The sequence below is a fragment of the Microtus oregoni genome, unplaced genomic scaffold (genome assembly GCF_018167655.1).
Source record: "Microtus oregoni isolate MIOR12 unplaced genomic scaffold, Mior012 000011F_ref0000422, whole genome shotgun sequence".
Lineage (NCBI taxonomy): Eukaryota > Metazoa > Chordata > Mammalia > Rodentia > Cricetidae > Microtus > Microtus oregoni.
In genome coordinates, this window is record NW_024543070.1 from 38,803,080 (window position 1) to 38,826,818 (window position 23,739).

General features: G+C 42.3%; 1 protein-coding gene across 3 annotated transcripts in view; it reads left to right on the forward strand.

Moving 5' to 3' along the window:
* Window positions 1-23,739, forward strand: part of Znf521 (zinc finger protein 521) — a 288,299-nt gene that overhangs the window by 20,768 nt on the left and 243,792 nt on the right. For all 3 annotated transcript variants that reach the window (XM_041660647.1, XM_041660649.1, XM_041660648.1), the window contains one exon: window positions 11,065-11,244. In XM_041660647.1, coding sequence (XP_041516581.1) covers window positions 11,065-11,244 — 180 coding nt within the window. The remainder of the gene's footprint in view (window positions 1-11,064; window positions 11,245-23,739) is intronic.

The window sequence follows — 23,739 nt, forward strand, 5'->3', positions numbered from 1 at the left end:
TATGAATAAAGAGAACCAAGCGGTAGTATTGTGTTGATTTTTGTTAATGAATTTGGAGCCTTCCCTCTTCTCACCATGGGAAGGAAAGGACAACTCTCCTGTGCAAGCACTTCTGTGTGCAGAGGCCAGTGCTGCTTGTTTAAATACCTCTCTCTTAAGACAGTGTTTCAGTAATCATGGATATAGCGTAAGCATCTTGTTCGAAATATTATGACTATTTGACTGACATTCTGCAATGACCAAGAAATAGAAACCATTGGTAGAATCATCAGAAGGTACCATCCATATACCCACTTGAGACGTTTTGCCCCAGTTCTCCTTGGCTGCTTGTAGCAACAGCCCTGTAGCTGATGTTCTGTGATGAAGTGGGAACAACTTCATTCTCACCCCCAAATTCTTATGTTTAGATTGCAGTTTATAACAGAGGTCATTTATGCTTGTGGCTGTTTTCAGACACATTTCTTAGACTCCGGACCTACCCACTGCATGCTAAAGAGCGCGCTCACGCGCGTACGCACGCGTGCGCGCGCACACACACACACACACACACACACGCACACACACCTTGGAGTCACTTTATTCCCCGCCACACTAGAGTCTGAGCTGTTGAAACCTCTGCTCTAGAGGCAGCGCTGCTAGAATAGCCGACTGTTGAGACCGTCTCTGTGTCCTGTTTCCTTTCTGTGAAATGGAAGGAGCATGGAATGTAGTCTGCTCACTGTTTGACTTTCATAAAAGTCTGATGTCTCAGGCTGAATGGGAAGACATCTGACGGGCAGCAGAGCAGTCCGGTGAAAAGAAGGGTCACACAAAAACAGAAACCAAGTATCTCCAAAGCAAACCAAATATAAAACACCCCCAAACAAACTACAACATCAGCTCACTACTAACAACAAAAAGGACAGAAAAATACCCCAAGACAGAGTAATATCAGAGCAAGAAAAGAAGTATTTTTTAAAAACTGTATAATCTTCGTTTCGAAAACCAGCTGGGCAGGGTGATTGCTTCTTTTCCTTGTTTGGCCATGTGGGTCTGAGCTTCTGCACCATCTTTGTCTTCTGACTTGATTACATACACGCCATCATTCTTGGTGGATTCTTGTATTTCCTTATATAAGGGTCTGTGCATGCCTGTAAAGAACATTTAATATAGTTATTTGGCATTTTATTTTTTCAGGGAATGTTAGTATGATTTCCTTATAGAAGGTTCTTGAAAGTTCAAAGGCTAGCCCTGTTCTAGCATCCTGAGATGAGGGTCTGTCTGGGTCACACCATATTGGCTTGTTGATGTGCCTTTTGTATAGAGTTTTTATTTTCAGTTTGCTTCATTTTCTTCAGACAAGGTCTTCTCCTGTGTCATAGGTTGGCTTCTAACTCTTCCTGTAGGCAGGGATGACCTTGAAGTCGCGATTATTTTGCCTCCAAGCTCCTACGTGTCGGATGCCACCCAGCCCCGTTAATGCTGTTCTGGAGCTCTTGGGGTTTCCTGCAGGACGGGCGAGAACCTGACCAACTGAGCTCCATCACCAGCCCCTATGTATGGATTTATATTGTTGGGAAGGATCGTGAACTGCTTATAGAATCATGTTATTTATTTAAACGAACATTTAATGATATTAAAAAACAGAATAAAGGAACTATTAGATTCAATATCCATTTTTGTTTTCAATTAAATTTTGCATTTCTTTTCTTTGCCCTTATGCATGTTTGAAATAAAATGGAAAAAATAAGACAAGTTTCACTAAAGATTTCTGAGATCCTAAAATACCTTGTACTCGGATTAGAAGTTACCTGGTCTGACTGCTGGCTCGGTGGCTTTGGTGTTTATTTGCTGTCATTTAGGCATATGGGAAGATGGTTTCAGAGTAAAAATCTGGGCCTGTGAAGCCAGTTGAGTAGAGCGAGTCCTTAGCCTGGTTCTGCCTGCTCTCTAGGATTGGCTCCTATGACTGACTTGCAAGTCCTTAACTGCCCATGCCTGTGCCCCATCATTCCCCACCAGCCGTCTAGCTCCTGTTTCCTTTCTGCTCTGGCCTTGTTTGTACTCTCTCCCTCTTCCCTTGTTTATGTTGTAGCAGTCACAGAGGTCCCTATTTCCTGGTTTGGTAGCGAATCCTCTCTGTGACTACTGCAGCATCTTTCTAGAAGGGATCTGTCATACCCCTGCTTAGAAATCCCCCCACTTGCTTCTGGCGCTGAGGTTAGCACACAAAACTCATGATGTCTGTAGTCTCATTTCCAGTCACTCTTCCCTCCCCTGTGATCAACAGTGCCCTTGTTGGACTAGTGCAGAGAGTCTTGGTTTTCTTGAAGGTAGCATGCGCTTTTGACATCTGCGTTCTTGGTTTGGGAAGCTGGGTTCTACTTGTGTTCTTGGTTACTGCCCCTTAAGAAGCCGCTCTGTGCTGGATAAGATGCGCTCGTCCCTACTTAGCTGCATATTGCCCTCCTTTTGACCTCACTGAGTTTGATTTTTTTTCTCTCCCAGGGTGAGTTTGCTATGTTCATCATGCCATGATACAGGGGAAATGTTTTGGATGGCAAACTTGGGTAAATGGACCAGAGGGCCCAAGGTCCTAGGAGACTTTTGTAGCTTCACGTGACCCCAGTCTGCCCCAGCCACTCTCAGTGCTGAAGCAGTCATTACCAAACCTCTGAAACTGCTCCTGACCAACACTTTGCAAATGGTGGTAGATCATAAGCTCTCTGGGCGCAGGAACAACTTCAGCTTAGGTTTTGAACTCCCCGGGTCTTAACCAAGGTACCCAGGAAATGTTTGCTTGCTGAAGATGAGACAAGGCAGGCGTCGTGACTCATCCTGAAATAGATGACTTGAACTAGGGCGACACTTGTAACCTCTCTCTCTCTTTAATAATTTGTTTTTATTTTATGCACATCGGTGTTGTGCCTGCATGCATGTCTGTGTGATATGTCAGATGCCCTGAAACTGGAGTTGCAGACAGTTGTGAGCGGCCATGCGGGTTCTCTTATTTGAATGTTGGATCACTGAAATAGCTTATCTCCAATAGGTCCTTTGATTAAATGATTAAAACAACAGAATGGAGGTAGGGAGTTTGGATTAGGTTTTCTGATTGGAATTGGAGCTTTCAGGTCGTTTCCACGCTGTGCATGCAGGCCTGATTTTTAACTTCTTCCAGGGCTCAATTCCTCCTGCTCGCATCCTGTACAAGGAGAAGGAGCACCGTTGTGAGTAGATGAACTCATGTCTGGCCCATTCTTCTTGATAGGGGTGCTTCTGTGGTGCTCCTCTGTGCTCTTCGGGGAGCCCGAGAGACCTGAGAACAGTCGAGCAAAACCGCAGAAGTTCCAAATACCAGCAGCGATTTGTTGTGATGCAGAAGCAATCTTTTCCACCCTAAAGGTTTTTTTTTGGTTTGTTTTTGTTTTCTTTGTTTTGGTTTTTTTGTAGACAAAAGGAACATGTAAATGCAAGTGTGAAAGTGGTTTTCTCCCTCCCTTTAAAAAACAGCTTCATAATTCATAACTTTCAGAGAATAAAGTAGGTAGAAAGTTAACATTTAAGAAAAGAGGATTATTTTTTTAAGACAGGATCTTGCTATGTAGCCCAGGCTGATCACCAACTTGCAACCCTCCAACTGTTGACTCTTCAGTTCTGAGATTAAAGATGTGCACCACGTATCCAGACTGAAGAGAGAAATATAATATTTACCAATCTATTTTATTTTGCAAAGCGTGTATGTGTGTGAGTCTGTATTTGGCATGTGTGTGTGAGTACAGGTGTCTGAGGAGGTCAGAAGAGGGTGTCAGGTCCCCTAGGGGTCACAGGTGGTTGTTAGCCGCCCACCGTGTGTGCTAGGAACTAAGCTCTGGTTCTCTGTCAGAGCAGTCCATGCTTTTGACCAGAGAACTATCCCAGCCCCAAGAGCGGAGTCTGGACCTAGTCTGGACCTTGAGCACATGCGCTGTCCACGGACCCTCTGGTAATTAACCATGATGTACGCGGGATCTCTTTGTCTTCTCCAAGCAGAGGCCACAGCTCCGGGATCCTTGAGTCTAGTCTCCCCTCTGATTACTTCTGTTTTTGTTTTGTTTTGTTTGCTTGTTTACCTTGACTTGGCAGCTGCCAGCAGATAAGTGTGTGGCTAACGGCTGGCTGCCCAGTCTGGTGTGCTGTATGCCTTCATTAAGGCTTCCTTGCCTTTGTGTAACAGGGCTCAACTCATTTGCCTCAGAGCTGTTCGTATCTTTGGGGATTTCAGGTTAGAATGCATATCTAGAGCCCAGAAATCTCAGAGCAGTGACCCTGCCTTTTAGTTCTTGACCACTGGGAAGGTTTTCTGCTTCTTGTTAACCCCTCATCAGAGCCTACAGATGGCCCCCCCTTCTGTTCAGGGGGAAAGTAATGAAAGCTTAGAGCATGGTTTGAAGACTGTGTGGGAAGGGTACTTCCCGATATGGTTCCTTGTAAACAGATAGTCCCTGCTTTTCTTCTCCGGATCCTAAATATGTCAGCAACATAGACGACTTCATTTATGTATTTATTTATTTCTGTGTGTGTATACAATGTGTGTCCATGCACTTCTGTGACCCTGTGTATAAATGAAGGTGTGTTTGTCCCAGGCTCATGTACATTGTATGGAGGTTAAGGGCAACCTCAAGTATCCGTCCTTATCTACCTTGTTTGGAGCAGCACATCCTGGCTGTATTTCTGTTGCCACCCCAGGCTAGCTAGCCCAAAGGGTTTCTGAGATTTCTCCACTTCTGTATCTAGCGGATACAGAAGCATCTCTCTTCAGTATCTGCGTGGAAGTGCACTAGTGTTACAGTCTCTTGCAGTTGCACCTGACTCTTTAGTGAGTTCTGGGGATTCGAACTCAGATCCTCTTGCTTTCTGCACAAGGGCTTTATCCATCTCTCCCACCCACATATGATCTTAAGATTAGATCATTAATTATCACTTGGCACAAAATGGTTGTTAACCTGAGGTTTTGGGTCATGTTTTGTAGTGCTCTATGGAAGATATGGGTGTGAAATGTGTTTATATGAATTTTTAGTTTACTTAATTACCACAGTGCTCCTGCAAGTAAGACATGGGTTTTAATGCCAAGTGTTTGTCGAAGGTATCCTTACTTTCATTTTTCATTAAAAATTATATTACATTGTATATTTAGTGGGTGTGTTGTGTGTGTGCATGTGTGTGTGTGTGCATGTGTGCGTGTGTGTGTGTGTGCTTGGAATCCTGTGTGTTACAGATTGCATCCATCATATGGGTTCCAGGGACCAAATGCAGGTCATCAGATTTGGTGTCCAGGGCCTGGCATATCTTACTGAGGTATCTTAACTGACTCATCCTTGGATAATGAGTAATAGAGCAAACCTTTACATCTTTATCGTCCTACTATTCTGTAATATTGGAACCACATTTTTGAATGTTTAGGTTTTTTTTTTTAAAAAAAGATTTATTTATTTATTATGTATACAGTGTTTTGCCTACGTGCCAGAAGAGGGCACCAGATCTCATTATAGATGGTTTTGAGTCACCATGTGGGCTGGGAATCAAACTTAGGACCTCTAGAAGAGCACTCAGTGCTCTTACCCTTCTGAGCCATTTATCCAGCCTGAATATTTAGTTTTTATAGCTTTAAATGATTAAGTTCCCCATGGTTGTGGTCATGACAATGAAATCTAGAGTTAAAAAATTAACCCGTATGCATTTTTTTTTTTTTGAGTTGGTACTGTGTTGGTTAAGACTGAACAGTTCACACCATGTTTCCATTGGGTGAGAAGCTGGCTGTGCCCGAGAGAACAAACTGGTAGGAGGTGGTCCAGGTTGAAGTCTGCACGCCTGTGTACGCGTGCAACTTTTTGGGTTCATTCATGGCTCACAGCCTCCGACACTAAGTACCCTTCCTGCATTCATATTTATGGCATCACTAGAATCTTGTGTTTCTGCCACCCTCATAAAAGCCGAGTCTGGTTTTTAAGGTAGGACTTTATGGAATTAACCAGGGAAAGCCTCATTTATATCTCCTGCAACGACGGACCAAGGCCTGTGCTCTTTTTCCGCTGCCAGAAGTTTTTATAGTAATACTTTGTGTCCCAGCTCTGGCTCTTACCATTAAATGTGCTTTTTATAGAGTAGCAAGTTATAAATGTAGTGCAGCTACGGCATATTAATCTTACTGCAGAGATTTAATGAGGCAGTTGTTTTGCGATGGACACTATTGGGAGACGAGAGCGACAGAGTTTTACTTCATCACTGAGCTGCAGAAATATTCCTTGCCTGGTAATAATTATAACCACATGGTCTCTTCATTTTTCTTTCTTTTGCTGGTGCTTTTCCATGCAAAAGTGGCTTGGAAGGAGGTCCATTTCCAGGCAGCAGAATGGCTCAGAACTTGGACTGTTTTCTTAGTAGTTTGACATTTTAACTTTGATCAGGCATGGCATCCTTGCTGCAAAGAGGGGAAATATGTAAGACGAGTTTCAAGCATTTAGATAGTCCCTGCCATTCCACTGAGATGGCTTTTAGGTATTCATTACTTTTACTTGACTTTTATATAGGTTATAAAAAAGTATATGTGGTGAAACCTCATTTTTACATGGACAGAATAGAATTTCTGCTGCTTGGCCTTAAACTGATCCCACACTTGAAATTAATTGAAGTCCTTGCCTTTATTGCCCCCAACACTTTCAAGCCAGGGCAATTTTTCATTTTCCCAAAGTTGTAATTTTATTAAACCAAGTTAAAGCAATAACAGTCCTTGAGAAGAGGAGGAAGGAAAGAACTACCTGCCAGAGACCATAATGAGAGGAAAATCAGGCCTCTCTCAGATCCTCATTTGTAGGTAATGTTAAGAAAACTGGAAACAGAATGCTGCCATTTATTGTAGGAATAACAACTGTGCCTCTATTCCAAAAGCCAACCTTTAGTTCAGATCAGAACACTATAAATCCAGGCTCCCACAGCCCCCCTTTGGAAGGATGAGCTGGAAAGTTGGGTCAGCAAGTAAGACCTTTTGTGATGGATGCCACATGTTGGAGCAGCATCATTTGGGGCAGCTGGAGGAAGAGGTTCCTGAGGTACAGCGTGCTTTGCAGTCTCGCTTTGGGGACTTGAGGGGGGCTATTTTAACATCCTGCCCTGTGTGGCGGTTTATAGGCAACAGTGTGGTTGGAAGAATGAATGTCCCTCAGGCAGTAGTGCTGGGGGCAGGGCGACACTTGCAGGCTTGGGTCTCCCGTTTATAACCCTTAGGCTGAAGTCAGGGTTTGAGTGACTAGCAGAGTAATACAATTATTTTTTATGATTGGATCTCAAAGGACTTTATAAAAACTCCATCACTGAGGCCATGTGCAATTATTGAAGTGTAGCCACCTGTGGGAAAGAAAGTGGTTGACAGTGCAGGCACTTTCTAGATGCCGCCTGCACCCCCTGGCATCAGGAACAGAAACCCCTCACACAAATAAACACAGTTTTTGAATGGCCAAGAAAGAATTCCTCGAGCGAGCGAGCCAGTGGAGGCTGGGGAAGAATGTCTCACAAGGAAGGAGACTGAGAATCTGGTGCTCCCCACATGGAGGCCTCATAGGCTATAATCGAACCCGCCTCCCAGAGGGTCCCACTTAAGTGTTGACCTAAAAACAAATCCGCCAGTTGGCTGGAGCATGAATCCTAAAGTTGCAGCAGAAGTGAATAAGCTTGACTGACTTTAGTCCCTGAAGGCTCTTATCTGTAAACCCAGAAGTGCAGGCAAAACATTTTTATTAGTCTTAAAATGACCCTCCCTCTCGTAATCAGCAAGGGTGGTGGAAGCACAGGCTGGGCTCCTCTTTCATGTGGAGAGCAGAAGCCCTGTCCATTAATATTCGTTTGGTATCTTTGATATTTGATTTGTATAAAATACTCAGATTGCTGAATAGTGAGGAAGGTGACTGACTGTTGGAGGGAGGCTGCTTGTTGGTTCCTGGCTGCCCAGACTCCCAGAATAACCACACAGAAACTGTACTAATTAAATCACTGCTTGGCCTAGTAGCTCTAGTCTCTTATTGGCTAACTCTTACCTATTAATTTAACCCATTTCTATTAATCTGTGTATCGCCACATGGCTGTGGCTTACCGGATAAAATTCCATCTAGGATCTGTCTCTAGTGTCTGTCTCTGGAGGGACTACATGGCTTATCACTTGACTCCACCTTCTTTCTCCCAGCATTCAGTTTAGTTTCCCCTGCCTTGTTCTATGCTGCCATATCAATAGGCCAAGGCAGTTTCTTTATTAACCAATGATATTCAAAGTATTCAGAGGGGAAATCCCATATCAGGTGACTTTTTACCCTTTTTTTTCTCTGTGCATATTAAAATATTCAGTCTCCATATTTATAAACAAATAGGTCTGTAAGCCTAATGCATGGCATCTAAATACATTAAAGTTCAGCCAGCACCCACATTTTCTGGAGTGCAGTCAGGTTTGTCAGAAACTGAAAACTCAGGCTAAAGAAGGAAGACTATTCAGCTTGTACATCCTGCCCCCAGCAAGCATTTGCTGGTGCGGGGTCATTTGCCCAAATGGGACAGTTATTTTTTTTTTCTGAATTGCCCTCTGGGTTAGCAGTCTATTCCTACTTGGCTTCATCTGTGGGAGATCTTTGGACCATTACCAAAGCGTTGAGTCTGTAACTCCAGACGGAACATTTGAAGGCAGGAAACGCCGATGTGGCAGGTCATAACATGTCAGTCTTCGAGAGTGTAAGCGTATGTGGATGCTTTTTACATTTGGAGGCAACTGATCTGTTCCTGTTTTGTAGAAAAAGTACCAGGAAAGGACCTGTTCCCCTTTAAGGCATTCTCTTTCCACTAAATAGCATTTGCTAAGCACTCACCTGGAAATGGTGTTGGGCTCGCTAGAGAGCAAGACCCACAAAGGATCTTGTCACACCCCGCCCCAGAGGACCAGTGAAACACCCAGACTGTTGAGATGGTTGTATGGAGGGCCTTGAGGTAATAATTTTCCAGATGGCAAATCAACCCGAATTACCAATTCCTTAAATACAGAGCTGGTTTTAAACAGACAGACTCAAAATCACTTGCTGTTTGGGATGAGCTCCTGCCTTTTCCCATGACCCGGTGAGGTTACTCTGTACATTGGAAAAGAAGTCAGTTTTGGTTTGTCTAAATAATTTGAAGGTGCTGATAAAGTTAAGTTTATTTCTAATTCAAAGGAATCTTTGAACAGACAGAGAAGGGCATGCTGTAGGTTCTCGGAAGCAGGCAACCTTCGGGTTAACCAGCGGCCCCTCCCATCTAGGAGGGCAAAGTGCCACCCTCTATGGACTTTCTGAGAAAGATTTGGCAAATGTTGGGTCTTGTTGGTTCTTGGTTGTAGCATTTATAATATTCAATGATATTAAATGTCTCATGTTTATATAATCCAATGTAGTCTATTTATTAAAATGAATATGATAGTCATTGAATATGTGGCTTTAGATTATGTAGTATACATTATCTTAGGTACTTTGAAACAGCCCATTTGTAATTTTCATTGATTAGACAAGGTCTCAAAGAAAATAGAAACTCTGGACTGGGGACGTAGCTTAGTTGATGGTATGCTTGCCTAGGTTGTACGAAGCCATAGGTTCCATTTCCAGCACTACACAAAGCAGGTTTGGTGCTACCTGCCTCTTCTCCTAGCACTGGGGAGGTGGAGGCAGAAAGATTGGAAGTCCACGGGTATTCTCAGCTACATAGTGAATTTAAGGACAGCCTTGGCCATCTGAGACTTTTTATCAAAAAAAAAAAAAAAAAGAAAAGAAAAGAAAAATCTGGATTTGATTGGGAATACAGTTTATACCTGCTTGTGGAGGACTTTTCTATTATTAGAAATGAATACCCACCCAAATTAAGCCATTGATGATATGGTCCTAATTTATTCTGCATAGTTCCTGTTCCTCCCTCCTTGCCTGCCTCCCTCCCCTTTTCTTTTTTCACACCACTCCCTTTTCCATTTCTACAGAGAAAAGCAAAGGCATTAGGAGTTTAGGGAAGTACTTGTCTTCTTTGCCTTACATACATATATACATATGTATGTGTGTGTTTGTGTGTGTGATGGGTTTGGTGACTGAACTAGGTAGTTCTCTGTAGTGAATCAAGTGACGATAACATGCATAATCTCTACATGGAACTCCTAGGAAACGCAGTATCTGCGTGGTACTCTAGGGCACAGATAGGACTGTTTTAGTTTGTACAACACATAGCCACACTGATAACGCTGTCTTAGTGATGAGTAATTGTAATTATAATTCTTGTTCATATTATCCTCTATAATTTGGAAATTCAAAGGCAGAGCAAGCTGTTTGGCTTGCATTTGTGCCTGGAAGGATGCTTGGCTGGGAGGGAGGGCTTGCTTTGCTATCGCTGCATCACAGATAATGGAGTAACTGTGCGTTTTGACCACTTTGTAAGCAAAGGTCAATTTCTTGCCTATGGTAATTAGCTTAAATGATTCTAGGCTTTTGTATGATCTGGTAATTTCCTTGAAAGAATATATTTAGCAGAAAGGGGCTCGTTCTTGGAAGTACTTTTCTTTTCCCTTTGCAATGAAGACTGTTTATTTTAAAAGTGATTTATTTTTCTCTTTTAATGAAAAACTCCTAAACGGTGGTTATAAAAAGACAAAGTGAGCCGGGTGGTGGTGGCGCACGCCTTTAATCCCAGCACTCGGGAGGTAGAGGCAGGCGGATCTCTGGGGGTTCGAGGCCAGCCTGGTCTACAAGAGCTAGTTCCAGGACAGGCACCAAAGCTACAGAGAAACCCTAAAACCAAAAAAAAAAAAAAGGCCAAAGTGAAGTTTAAGCATGTTTTCTCTGAGTAGCTGGTGTTTGAAAAGGGCCATGGCGTGGGGAGAAAAGCACGACTGATAATAACCACGGACACGTGTGATCCTTCTGCAGTACAGTTAGCAGCCAAGCTCTCTGTCACAGCTTCCAGGCAAACTAGTGTTTCTGGTTTTGGTTGCAAGAAGATGAAATGTTACTTTACAAGAACCTGTCTTTAAAACCCACACTTAGAGTCTTGATTGTCTTTCAGACCCCAGCTGTAAACTTGAAGACAAGACTGAGGATGGAGAAGCCATAGACTGCAAGAAGAGGCCAGAAGACAGCGAGGAGTTGGAGGACGAAGCTGTGCACAGCTGTGACAGCTGCCTCCAGGTGTTTGAGTCACTGAGCGACATCACAGAGCACAAGATCCATCAATGCCAGCTGACAGGTAAGCAGTGCCTGTCGCTTCCCCGCTCCTCACACTCTTCCAGTTTTGATTTTTCCCTGCCAGTTTGTGCCTTTGTGGTTTTGCCTCCAATTATTTTAATCTGTCCACTTGAAATCCTAGAAAAGTCGAGCAGGGGCGTCTAACCTTATGACCTAGAGACACAATGGGGTCATCTACAAGTACGCTGGGTTGCATTTGTAGTCACCTGTGATGTATACTACTTCAGGGTGATATGTTGGATGCTCCTGATTAGAGATACTTTTGTAAAAATTCCAGAATGGTTGTCTGGGGTGACCTCAGTGTTGAATATGTTAAGAGTGAATTGGGAGTATATGTGCATGTATGAACGCATGTGCATATACACACACACATATATCTAAATATACATACATGCATATAATTTTGCTTACTTTTTTACTGTGATATTAGGAATAAAATGAAATATTAAATGACTAAATAAAATAAAACCCCTTTTAAATATTTTTCTAAGATTGTAAATGTCTATTGATTTATTTTGGCTTAAATATCATCTCTTCAGAGAAACCTTCCCTGATTCTGTCTAAATCAGGCCTCTTTTTGTGTTCTTTCAAATGCCCACTCATTAAATCCCAGCACTTAGTTTATTATCACGGTTATTGGGTATTGTCTTAGTTATTTTTCTATTGCTTTGATAAAACAGTATGACCAAAAACTAGCTGGGGAAGAAAAGGTTTATTTCATCGTACAGTTTATACTTAATCAACCAGGAAGTCACAACAGGAAACCATGGCAGGAACCTGGAGGCAGAAGCTGATGCAGGGCATGGAGGGGTACTGCTCACTGGCTTGCACATGGCTTGCTCAGCCTGCTTTCTTATTGCACCCAGAGCCACCTGCTCAGGGGTGGTACCACCCACAGTTTACTAGGTTGTCTCATTAATCATGAATCAAGAAGATGCAGAACAAACTTGCCTACTGGCCAATGGAGACATGTTCTCAATAAGACTCTTTTTTTTTTCTGGATGATGCTAGTTTGTGTTAAATTGACAGAGAATTAGTCAACACAAATATCAAGTCCAGGGCTTCACAGAGGCTCCCCATGGGTGTTTCCACTGAGCCATGTCCCAAGAGCTTACTACATAATATCTGAATCTACAGTTCTCACCACAGTGTTCATTTCCTGCCTCCTTCATTAGACTCTCGGCCTGTGAAGGGCTGGAGCTGTGTCTTCATTCATCCTTGCATCAGCTGAGCCCAGCACAGTGCTGGGACTTCACTGGCCTCCTACTAAGGCTGCCAGGACATACCGCTGTGCGTTTATCAGAAGAGGAAAATCTAACACCCACGGAAGCCCAGCATGTTTAATGTAATGGCCGAATAAAGCCGAAACTTGGTTTATAGACTCTATTCCTCCTTTAAAATAGAGTTATCTTTGACATTTGTGCATTCTGTGTCTCTCAGTGCAACCAGGTGTACATCGAAAGTATTTGAGAAATGTTTTGTTTACGTGTGCAGGTTTTCTTCTTCCTTCTTGTCCTTATTCACTACATAATGTGTACAACCCCTCACTGTTGTAGTAGGAGCTGCGGGGCTGCGTCCCCGGCACCCAAAATAATTACACGGAAACTGTATTCTTTTAAACACCGCTTGGCCCATTATATCTAGCCATTTCTCGGCTAACTCTCGCACCTGGACTAGCTCATTTCTAATAATCTGTGTAGTCCACGAGCTGGCTTACCAGAAATGATCTTAACCTGCGTCTGCCTGGAGTGGGAGAATCATGGCGACTCCTTGACTCAGCTTCTTTCTCCCAGCATTCTGTTCTGTTTACTCCGCCTACCTAAGGGTTGGCCTATCAAATGGGTCTAGGCAGTTTCTTTATTAGTAAGAAATCACTCCCACATCACCTCACCTAGCATTTAGATTGTAAATCTCATGGAAATAGAGATGACTTAGAGTGTATAGGAGGGTGCCTATGAGGACATGAAGATTCTATGCCATTTTATATAAGGGAAAGGCATCTGGGAGTTGTGGCACCCTCTAGGGAACTTGCACTGATCCCTCATGGGTACCAAGGGCGTCCAGATACCATAGGGGCATACTATGTTGGCTGGTAGGCTTGGCTACACGACCAGCAGACCATGCAGTTTCTTCCTTATGGTGACCACGTGGCATTGTTCACTCATTATTTATAGTTACCGCAGCTCCCAAATCCCTGTGGGCGGGTCTCTCCTTTGCCTTCTCTCATTTTTCCCTAGCACAGTCTTCCTTCCACTAACGATGATCAGGAAATATATTTATTAGACAAGTTGTTCTCCAACTGTTTTCCTAGACTATGTTTGTGTAAGATTTTAATGGGTGTTTCATTTTAACAAGCTTTCCTGAGCAGATTATTGTGGCAGCATTGGGTGGAATCCAGGTAAACAGAGTTCTTTATTAAAGAGTGCACCATGCTCATCTCTTCAAGAGGGGGTGCACCATGGCTCATCTCTTCAAGAGGGGGTGCAGTGAGCAACTTTATTAGGCTCTACACTCCTTCTTTCTGAAAAGGCTTCCTTTTTAGAACCATTTGTCCCCTACCTCCTTTGACATGGTCTAACTCTATATCATTTGCTGGACTCGAACTCACAGAGGTCCCCCAGACTCTGCCTCCTGGGTGCTGATTTGATGCATGTGCTACCTACCGCACTGGCTAAATGATGTATAATTGCTCATTTACCTATTTTTGTCATTTTGTGAGATTTTTAGGATAACTTTTATTATGTTACTATTTTAAATGTACAGAAACCTTATAAAGTCATTTGAAGAGTTCTTCTGTATTAGTTGATTGGCTCGCCAATTGCTTACATTTTGAATTATTTCTTTTCCTTGCATCTCTCTTCTTTGCTCTCTTTTCCTCCATTGCTTGCCATTATATTCTTAATATTTGAAGGTAGTTTCAGAATATCACATCCCTGAAATACAGCTTGTGTATTTCCTAGGGACCCATCTATTCTTCTGATCACTGTGTAGTTACTTGACTCAAGAAAGTTAAAATTCATTTAACACCAAATGTCTAATTAATATTCATTTCATTATTACGGATGTCTAATCTGTAACCCAAATTGAATTGCAACAACTTGTTCCAGTATGTCCTTTATAACTTTTTCTGTTTTGCCTCATCCTGAATACAGGATCACATGTGATATTTAATCTCCACATCTCTCTGCCTGATCTACTCAATCAGGAATTCTTTCTACACCTTTCTTTGTATTTTTGACAAGGGTGCCTGACAAACTTTGTAGTATTTCCACCAGAGTAGGTTTGTCTGTTTTTTCATGGCAACATTCAGGTTCCGTGCTGTGGCAGGGACACCAGTAGGATATTACATCCTCCTTATTCATTGTATCTGGAAGTAAATGGTATTAGTTTGTTCCAGTGATGGTGATGTTAACACTGAATACTTGTTTCCATGGTGACTACCAATCTTGTCTAGTGTGACTTACTGTTCACCTTCCTATACAGTGCAAGGATAATTCATGAGAAGATACTGTCGTACCTCAACTTCACGAAACTTCGACCACTGTTTGTCTCTATTGTCATGCCATAATCTTTGCTACTTGTTGACTTATTGGTATTTCTTTCCTTATTTGTTTATTTGTATCATCATTGATTTTTAGATTACTTTGTTCAGTGATTCATAGTTCATTATATGTATATATGTATGTATCATCTACCTATCTCTATCTATCTATCTCTATCTATCTATCTATCTATCTATCTATCTATCTATCTATCATCTGCCCATCTATCTATCCATCATGTAATTATCTGTCTGCCTGTCCGTCCATTTATTAATCATCTGTCTGTCTGTCCATACATCCCTCCTTTCATCATTTATCTGTCTTTGCATGTTGGGAATCAAACACAAGGCCTTATGGTAGATTGGTTTATACCACCGAACTGCCCGCCTAGCTCACTATGAATATTTTGATATATTTATTTTGCTAGATTTAGCCAATGAGAATGGCTTCAGGTGATATCCTTTGATGTCTGTCTAATATGTTTCTGTCATTGTCTAGGGGGACTTGCTTTGTTTCTGAGACAAATAAAAACTGTCCTGCAATCAGTGTGTTCTTGGTGATTATTAGCAATTTTAGCTTTTGGTAGGGTAATGTGCTATCCAGACTCACTTAAAGAAACATGGTATATATCATACTATTTGGCCAATAGCTTAGGCATATTTTTAGCTAGCTCTTACATCTTAAGTGAATCCATTTTTGTTATCTTATATTTTACCACGAGGCTTGTGGTTTACTGGTAAGGTTTTGGGGCACATCTATCTCCTGCAGCAGCTATGTGACTTCTCCATGACACCGCTTTCTTTCCTTCTCTGTCTGTTTGGAATGTTTGTCTTGCTCTATTCTGCTAAGCCACTGGCTAAAATCAACATATGTAGAAGGACTACATGACAGTACTATATCTTATTGTCTATAGAGCGCTCAGCTAACTGAACTAGGACATAATGCAAATATGCTAATAAGATTTGTAGTATATACATACACACACACACACATACACACTCCTTGAACTCTTACAAAAACCCCGTGCTTGTATTGATATTTCCAATTCAGCCCAGACACATCCTTCTATTTTTCCTGTCACTTCTTTCTGAAATGATGGAAACCTGTCTGTTATTATCTTCAGTGTATTGACTCATTTGCTTGAGCCTAGAATACACATGAAGTAATCCCACAGTGGTTGACTCACATAACCGTGATACACATGTCAACCAATTAGAGCTAATATCTTTTGCAATTGGTTAAGTCTTTATTTTAATGCAGTATTTACACAGGATAAAACTAAGAAGTCATGAGCATGCAATTTGATTAATTATGGAAAAATGCACACACTTTGTACTGCACCCATTTCACATTAGATGTTCTCTTACTGTACAGTCCTCTCTGCCCCTTCCTCATCATTAATCTCCATCAGAAGTACTTGGGTCTTTTAAGTTCTTTAACCATGGATTCCTTTAGCCTGCTGTGAATGGGACCATACACTGTGATATACTATGAACTCTTTCCTCTGCCCCAGGGCCTTTTACACTGTGTGTCAAGGAAACACTTCCATGCTGTTTTAAATTACTTTTGTTGCTATTGTTGTTTTTCCATTGTTGAGCAGTATTCTGTATGTTCAACTACTGTTACTGTTGTATGGCTGTACTGTAATTTATTTTCTGTTGTTTTTTTTTTTTTGTTGGACATTTGGTTACTTTCTCTTTTCTTTTCGTTATTTTGAATTAAGTTGTAGTGGGCTACCTACCTTTATGTTAGTATATGCTGTAATCTTCTTGGCTTGATGGCACGGGAGGAGAGGTGCAGGGTATTGAGTAGGGTGAGGAGGGAGGTCATGCCTGTGTGTAGACACTCTCCCAAGCTCCTTGCCAATATGGTTATCTCACTTTGTACTCCTGCCAGCGTGGTTGGGAGGCTCAGATTTTTAGCCAATGTTCACACTGCGAGCTTCTGAATTCTCTCTTTCTTTGGGGTATGAATTAGTCTTCTTTATGGATTTGCTTATGCTGCCAGCTCATATACATTAAACTGACTTTGTTTAATAACTCTTTTCCTTAGTACATAGGGTTTTGTGAAAATCCAGGACCTTACTATTTGGCTCTGGCTGGCCCATAACTTTCTGTGTAGATCAGGCCAGCCTCAAACTCTCAGAGATACATTTACCTCTGCCTCCTAAGTGCTGAGATTATAGGAGTATTCCACCAAGTTTATCAGAGAATCCTATTAAATACAGAAAGTTAGTAAGATACTGTTTTTAAGTGGATGACTGGTACATTACATGATGGTGTGTGTTTATGCCAGTGGTTCTGTAGGTCCAGACTTCTTTGGAGGTTGAACAGCACTTTCACGGGGATTGCTCGAGACCATCAGAAAACACAGATATTTATATTATGATTCATAACAGTAACAATATTACAATTATAAAATAGCATAAACATAATTTTATGGCTGAGGGTCACCACGTTATTAGGAACTGTACTAAAGGGTCATTGGCATTAGGAAGGTTGAGAAGCACTGCTGTGAGCATTTGTATTGGTGGGGTTGGGGTGTAAAGCCTATGTTCAGGGGTGTAAACGCAGAGTGGAAGACAGAGAGTGAAGAGCAGAAAGTGCAGTAATCTACATTAGATGAAAGTGTGCAAGTTGAATTTGAATTAGCCTTCCAGTCTTCTCTGGAGAAAATTAAAGACACATGGAGGATTTTAATTAGAAGGGTGAAGTGATGGTTTTGGTGGAAGTCAGGGGACAGTGCATCTGGCCTCTCTTCCAGCCGCTAGAGTGGACTCTCTGGATACCACCTGTTTCAAAACCTCTCCACAGACAAAGCACCCAGAGGGTACTGGCATTTCGTTTTTCTTCTCTTTTGGTTGACTCTTTTCATTGGTTCTGTTTTTAACTTTATCCACCTGCTTATGTCTTTGCTGTCTTGCCTCTGGTTCATGTCATTCTCAAAGACTCGTAATTTCCTGTCTCCATCTGCCCCATTTCCTCATCTGTGTGTCTCATGGAGTCTTAAGGAATTTCCAGTTATTCTTTGATCCATGTGGACTCCTTCCTTTCTGTTAATCTTGTTGCCATTACTTAGCTGTTTGGCTCTGTCCAGCTAGACTATAACCTGGAGGTATTTCCATGAATAATTTGTGTGAAGGAAGAGTGAATCCTGAGTAGCATGTTGCAGTGCTTAAATATAGAGCAGAGTTAGAGAAGAAAGAAGTCATATGACTCGATTTGCAAGGCCGAAGACAGGTGCCTGATGGTCTGAGGCCCCGGGAGGTCACACAGGCTTCTGGCGGTTTCCTGGCTCTGCTGTGAGAAAGCCAGAGAAAACCCACCTTGGCTCTTTCTTTCCCTTGTCTGCAGGATTTCTTGGTGATGTCACATCTATTCTTTTGGTGACTTTTGTCCCCAGGTCATGATGCAGATTCTTTGACCAGGATTCCCTAGTAGACGCTGGCCATTTCATATCAAAAGGCTTGAAACCCTGGTATAACCCTGCTAAATAAGCCTCGCCCGAACCAAGCCACTGTAGGTGAAGATCAGGTTGCAAGTTAGACAGCAGTGTGAGCTGGACTTGTGGACAGTGGTTCAGGGAAGGATGCAGGGGTGGAGGGAGACGCAAGCACTCAGGAATCTGAATCTTAGAGGTGTTTTGGAATGTCAACACTGTTCCGGAGACACAGATTTGATTTAGAGTTTGACAAAACAATCTCCAAAGATATCCAGGGACAAGGTGACACCCACACAGAAGAGATTTCTCTTCTTTGTCTCGTGATACTGTTTCTTTCGAGTCTGTAATCCTGTACGTATAAGTAAATTACATACGAACTTTGCTTGAAGGAAGCGGGGCAAAGGTGAAGACAAACTTAAATCCCACTCTTGAGCTGGAGCCACAGACGGCTGCCACCTGCCTGGCCCTAGCCTTGCTGTGATTTCCTGGAGGCTGGGGAGGGAGGGGAGTGAGCCCTCCAGTGCTGTTGGGACTCTGATGCAGAAGACAGATTATCAAAATATATATTTACTGAAGGAAAAGCACAGAGAACCTTTCATTGTACTAATCCACAAACCCTATCATTTCTTGCCAGTTCCCTCAGGGGGCGGGGAGGGCTTTGAGCCAGAGGGGTCTCATCGTACCACTCAACAAAGATTTAATAGCAGGGTGCTGTGGGGGAAGGCTGAGATTATGAGACTTTATTATGCTTACAAAACGGAGTAGGAACCAGCATTATAAATCACAAGACTAAGCTACACTTAACTGGATAAACGTGTAAAGTACATTTGGTAATACGGCTTGCTCCTTGGTCTGTGTCCATTCTCTCTTGTTTCCTGCTAATTTGCAAACTTGAGTTGTCTGCTAAGTGCACTTTCATGTCATTAATGTGAATTGCTTTGGTGCATATGCAGAAAACACCAAGTAGATGGTGTTAGCTCTTAACCCAGCATCTGGCCTTGCTTGTGGTACTTTGTTAAGTAGAAGTCCACATGACAGGAAGACTGATTTTTGGGGAGAACATATGTTTGCAGATCAGATTCAGAAAGCTCTGGCCAGATTTGAAACTCCTTTTCTTCATCCCTTCTTTTCTTTTTTCGTTTCTTTTTTTTTTTTTTGTAAAATTTGCACCATTACTGTTTGTACGTCACTTTCACCCCTCTTTCCTTCCCACCCAACGCTTCCCATTTCCTCCGCCTTCAAATTCATGACCTTGTTTTTGTTAGTTACTGTTACAAAATTAATTCAGTATATGTGTGTACATGTACGTGTGTGTGTATGTATGTATGTGTGTGTGTGTGCGCGTATGCACGTGCATACATCCTACTGAATCCATTTGGTGTTATTTGGTAGTTTAAGACTGACTTCTTGGGATCGGATAGCCTAGCAGGGGTTCATTCCTGGAGAATACTGATTTTCCCGTTCTCAGGAGTCTCTATCTGCCTGCCCACCTGCTCCCTCCCTCCTTCCCTCCCTCCCTCCCTCCCTCCCTCCCTCCCTCCTTCCCTCCCTCCCTCCGTTTCTTTCTTTCTGATCTCAAGTAAGTGTTACACTGCTGAGCTGTGTCCCCGACCCACTTTTTTTGTCATTATTGCTATTGTTATTAATCTTGAGGTACTTTGTTCCCTATTATAACCAAGGATGGCTTCCAACTTGAGATCCTCCTGCCTCAGCCTCTTAATTAGCTGGGATTATGCTCATCAATTGTTCTTAAACAAATAGTATTCCCGTATTTCTTTGCATTTTTGAGAATAAATCGAGCAGGTGAATGGTTGTTGTATAAAGTAGTTTGTTCACTTGATTTTTTTTTTTCAGAGTTAAACATTCTAGAATCTTTGCACGGTTTTTAAGAACTGAAAGCTTTCAAATGCGGGAATACTGAGATAGCTACTTTTTGTTTGTTGTTTGTATTTCCCAGAGAGACTTTTAAAAGTGAAAATGTGTCTGTAGGTGTTCTGTGACTTTGGAGAATTAAACACCGTGGTTCCTCTTCTGGCTCACAGTGACGGAAGGTGTGACTTTAGAACCCAGATTTGCCATTTTTTCTCAGAAAATCATACATTTCTGTAAACTGTGTGGAATCAGTGTACTGTTGAAAAATTTTAGCTCATATTAATTATATAGCAGTTTTATTTGCATATGTCTATATTAAAATCTATATCAATCTATTATGTTTTTATTAATCATTTATATAACATTAATTATATCTATTCTAATTATATTTGAGGTAGTATAAGTCTTATTTTTAACTTCCCTTTTCTTAGATGAATCTGTAGCATTCTGCATAAATATGGCCAAATGGTAGCCTAGCCACACAAGTTCCTGCAATACCTGGTTGAAGGCAGTGTCCTGGGCCTCGTGGGGAGACCCTTAGCATGGTCTCTGTGCAGACCAGTGCTTTCTAAATCTTTTTTGACAAAACATTAATATGTTATATAGCATGTACAGAAATAGTGATGGAGTAATGACATAAAGATGAAATAAATATAGCTTGCAGTAACTTTGCAGTTTTAGACTCCCAGCCTTTTAATACATTTCCATCACTGTTAGACCTGAGAAAAGCCATGTCACAAACCAATGGACATCAGGGCTGGAGGCCCTGGGCAGGTTTCTTCTCCACAGTGGGTGCAGCCTGAGACCTGTCCTATCTTCCTGTCAGTGTTGTCCAGCTGACCTTTGACCTGCCCTGATTAAACTGTCGCCTTCTCCAAGCTCTTCCTCACAGTAGCTGAAAAGCTTCTTCTAGGAGTGCGGGGCGGAGCCGGCCATTTGCTTGTTGATGACCTGCATTTGGTCGTCAGTATCTTGCAGGTTTTCTTTTTTTTCACAGAATTTTTGGAGTTAGTTAGGAAAATCAGAGACCTGAATTAAATTAGTTAAAATTAGATAATGAAGTCCCCGTGTCCATTTTTCTGGAGAGAACTGACGGTACCATTGAGAGAAGAGGCACAAAGATAGAAGACAGGAAGTCATTCAGGTGATTCGAGTCATATTTATCTTGATCTCAGGAAGATTTGTACTAAAATGACTTTTTAAAAGTTTTGATTTTTGTGTGTGGAGGTGCATGTGTCTGTATGAGTGCGTATGCACACGTGCGTGTGGGGACCAGAGGAAAATCTGTGCGTATGCACACGTGCGTGTGGGGACCAGAGGAAAACCTGTGTGTATGCACACGTGTGTGTGGGGACCAGAGGAAAATCTGTGCGTATGCACACGTGCGTGTGGGGGCCAGAGGAGACTCTGTGCGTATGCACACGTGCGTGTAGGGACCAGAGGAAACTCTGTGCGTATGCACACGTGCGTGTGGGGACCAGAGGAAACTCTGTGCGTATGCACACGTGTGTGTGGGGACCAGAGGAAAATCTGTGCGTATGCACACGTGTGGGGACCAGAGGAAAATCTGTGCGTATGCACACGTGTGGGGACCAGAGGAAAATCTGTGCGTATGCACACGTGTGTGTGGGGACCAGAGGAAACTCTGTGCGTATGCACACGTGCGTGTGGTGACCAGAGGAAAATCAGCTGGAATTTCATTTACCTCATTGGCTTGGAAGAACCCCGGGATACCAGACTGGTGAGCAGGCAGTGTCTCTGCTTTCTCAGTACTGGTTTCAAGGTGGATCATGACTCCTGGCTTTTTCAGGTGGATTCTGTGAATAAAACTCAGGTCCTTGTGTGGCAGGCACTTTACCCACTAAACTTCCTCTCACATCCCTAGAGTGAACAGTGTTTTCTCTGATTGGATGCTAAAGATTCAGACTGTGAGCTCTAACCTGGAATAAGGTGCCCTGTGTTCTACAAAATGCTTCCTGTCTGTCACACACTTCACAATATGAAAACGTGAGTCTCTGCTGCTCTCCAATATAGAGACAGAGGTTCAGGCAGCTGTGCGAGCATCTTCATATGCCAGGGCCATGACTGAGTCTGTTATGCACTTGCCCAAAACGAGTAACCACCTGTAATTGGTTCTGAATTCTGGGAAACTAGTAAGTGAACTTCTTTCTCTGGTTTTGGGGAGTCAGTTCACTTTTTATTTGCTTTACTTGTCATTTCGGCACTGATCTTGTTTGCTATAGCGGCTTAAATATAATTACGACGTGTGTGTGTGTGTGTGTGTGTGTATGTGTGTGTGTATGTGTTGGGTGTGTGTGTGTATCTGTGTGTGTGTGTATGTGTGTGTGTGTATGTGTTGGGTGTGTGTGTGTATGTGTTGGGTGTGTGTGTGTATGTGTGTGTGTATGTGTTGGGTGTGTGTGTGTATCTGTGTGTGTGTGTATGTGTTGGGTGTGTGTGTATGTGTTGGGTGTGTGTGTATGTGTTGGGTGTGTGTGTGTATGTGTTGGGTGTGTGTGTGTATGTGTTGGGTGTGTGTGTATGTGTTGGGTGTGTGTGTATGTGTTGGGGGTGTGTGTGTATCTGTGTGTGTGTGTGTATGTATTGGGGGTGTGTGTGTATCTGTGTGTGTGTGTATGTGTTGGGGGTGTGTGTGTATCTGTGTGTGTGTGTATGTGTTGGGTGTGTGTGTATCTCTGTGTGTGTGTGTATGTGTTGGGGGTGTGGCACCACGGCACGTATGTGGCAGTCATAGGAGATTTGGGGAGGTTGATTCTTTCCTTTCACTCTGTCCTGGGTTTTGAATTCAGGTGTGAGGTCCTTGACAAGCTTCTTAACCCACTTGCACCCTCTTCTTAGCTCTTTCTGTTTATATATTATTTTTTAAGAGCAGAATTCTAAAATGTAGAGGTTCCTTGTCTCATGTTCTCATGTTAACGTGCTTGGAAATCCTCACTTTAACATAGACACTAAATGGTAAGAGATTCCTTTTGTCCTTAAAGCTTCATAGAATGTAACTGGGGCTGATACGGGGCAGCGGATGGGTGCTGTGTTCTTACGGTAGCTGATGATACAGTACATGTGTTAGCTTTATTAAAATCAGATAACTCACATGCTGAAAGGCTGGCTCAGGAAAACGTTCCTTGTGTGTCACTCTTCCTAGGTATTCATACTCTCAGCTGCTTTTCCTGAGCCGTGGGTGACAGGAGAGTTGAGTGCAAGCAAAAAGCAAAATGCGGCTGGTGGTTGCGTTTGCTGAATGGGAAATGAGGGGTGCACCCACTTAGCTTTAACAGGGAAGCCTAACTGGACTCTTCTTCATTAATTATACCCATATTCACATTAATATGTTCTCTCATTAATTCGACTATTTAAATTTTTCAGGAAAAAAAATTCATGAATCTGTGTATTCAAAAATGTTGCCTCTGAATGTCTGCTAAACCACAATGGTTTTATGAAATGCCTTACCTTCGCTGTGGACTTGAGAATGAACATCTAATGATCTAATTGTTCTATACTTGGGAATGAATATCTAGTGATCTAATAGTCTGGTTTCAGGATTCATTTGCCCCAAACTTGTAAATAAAATGTCAAGAGCATAAAGCATGGGAGAATATCTTTAAGAACTTCTAGCATGCCCT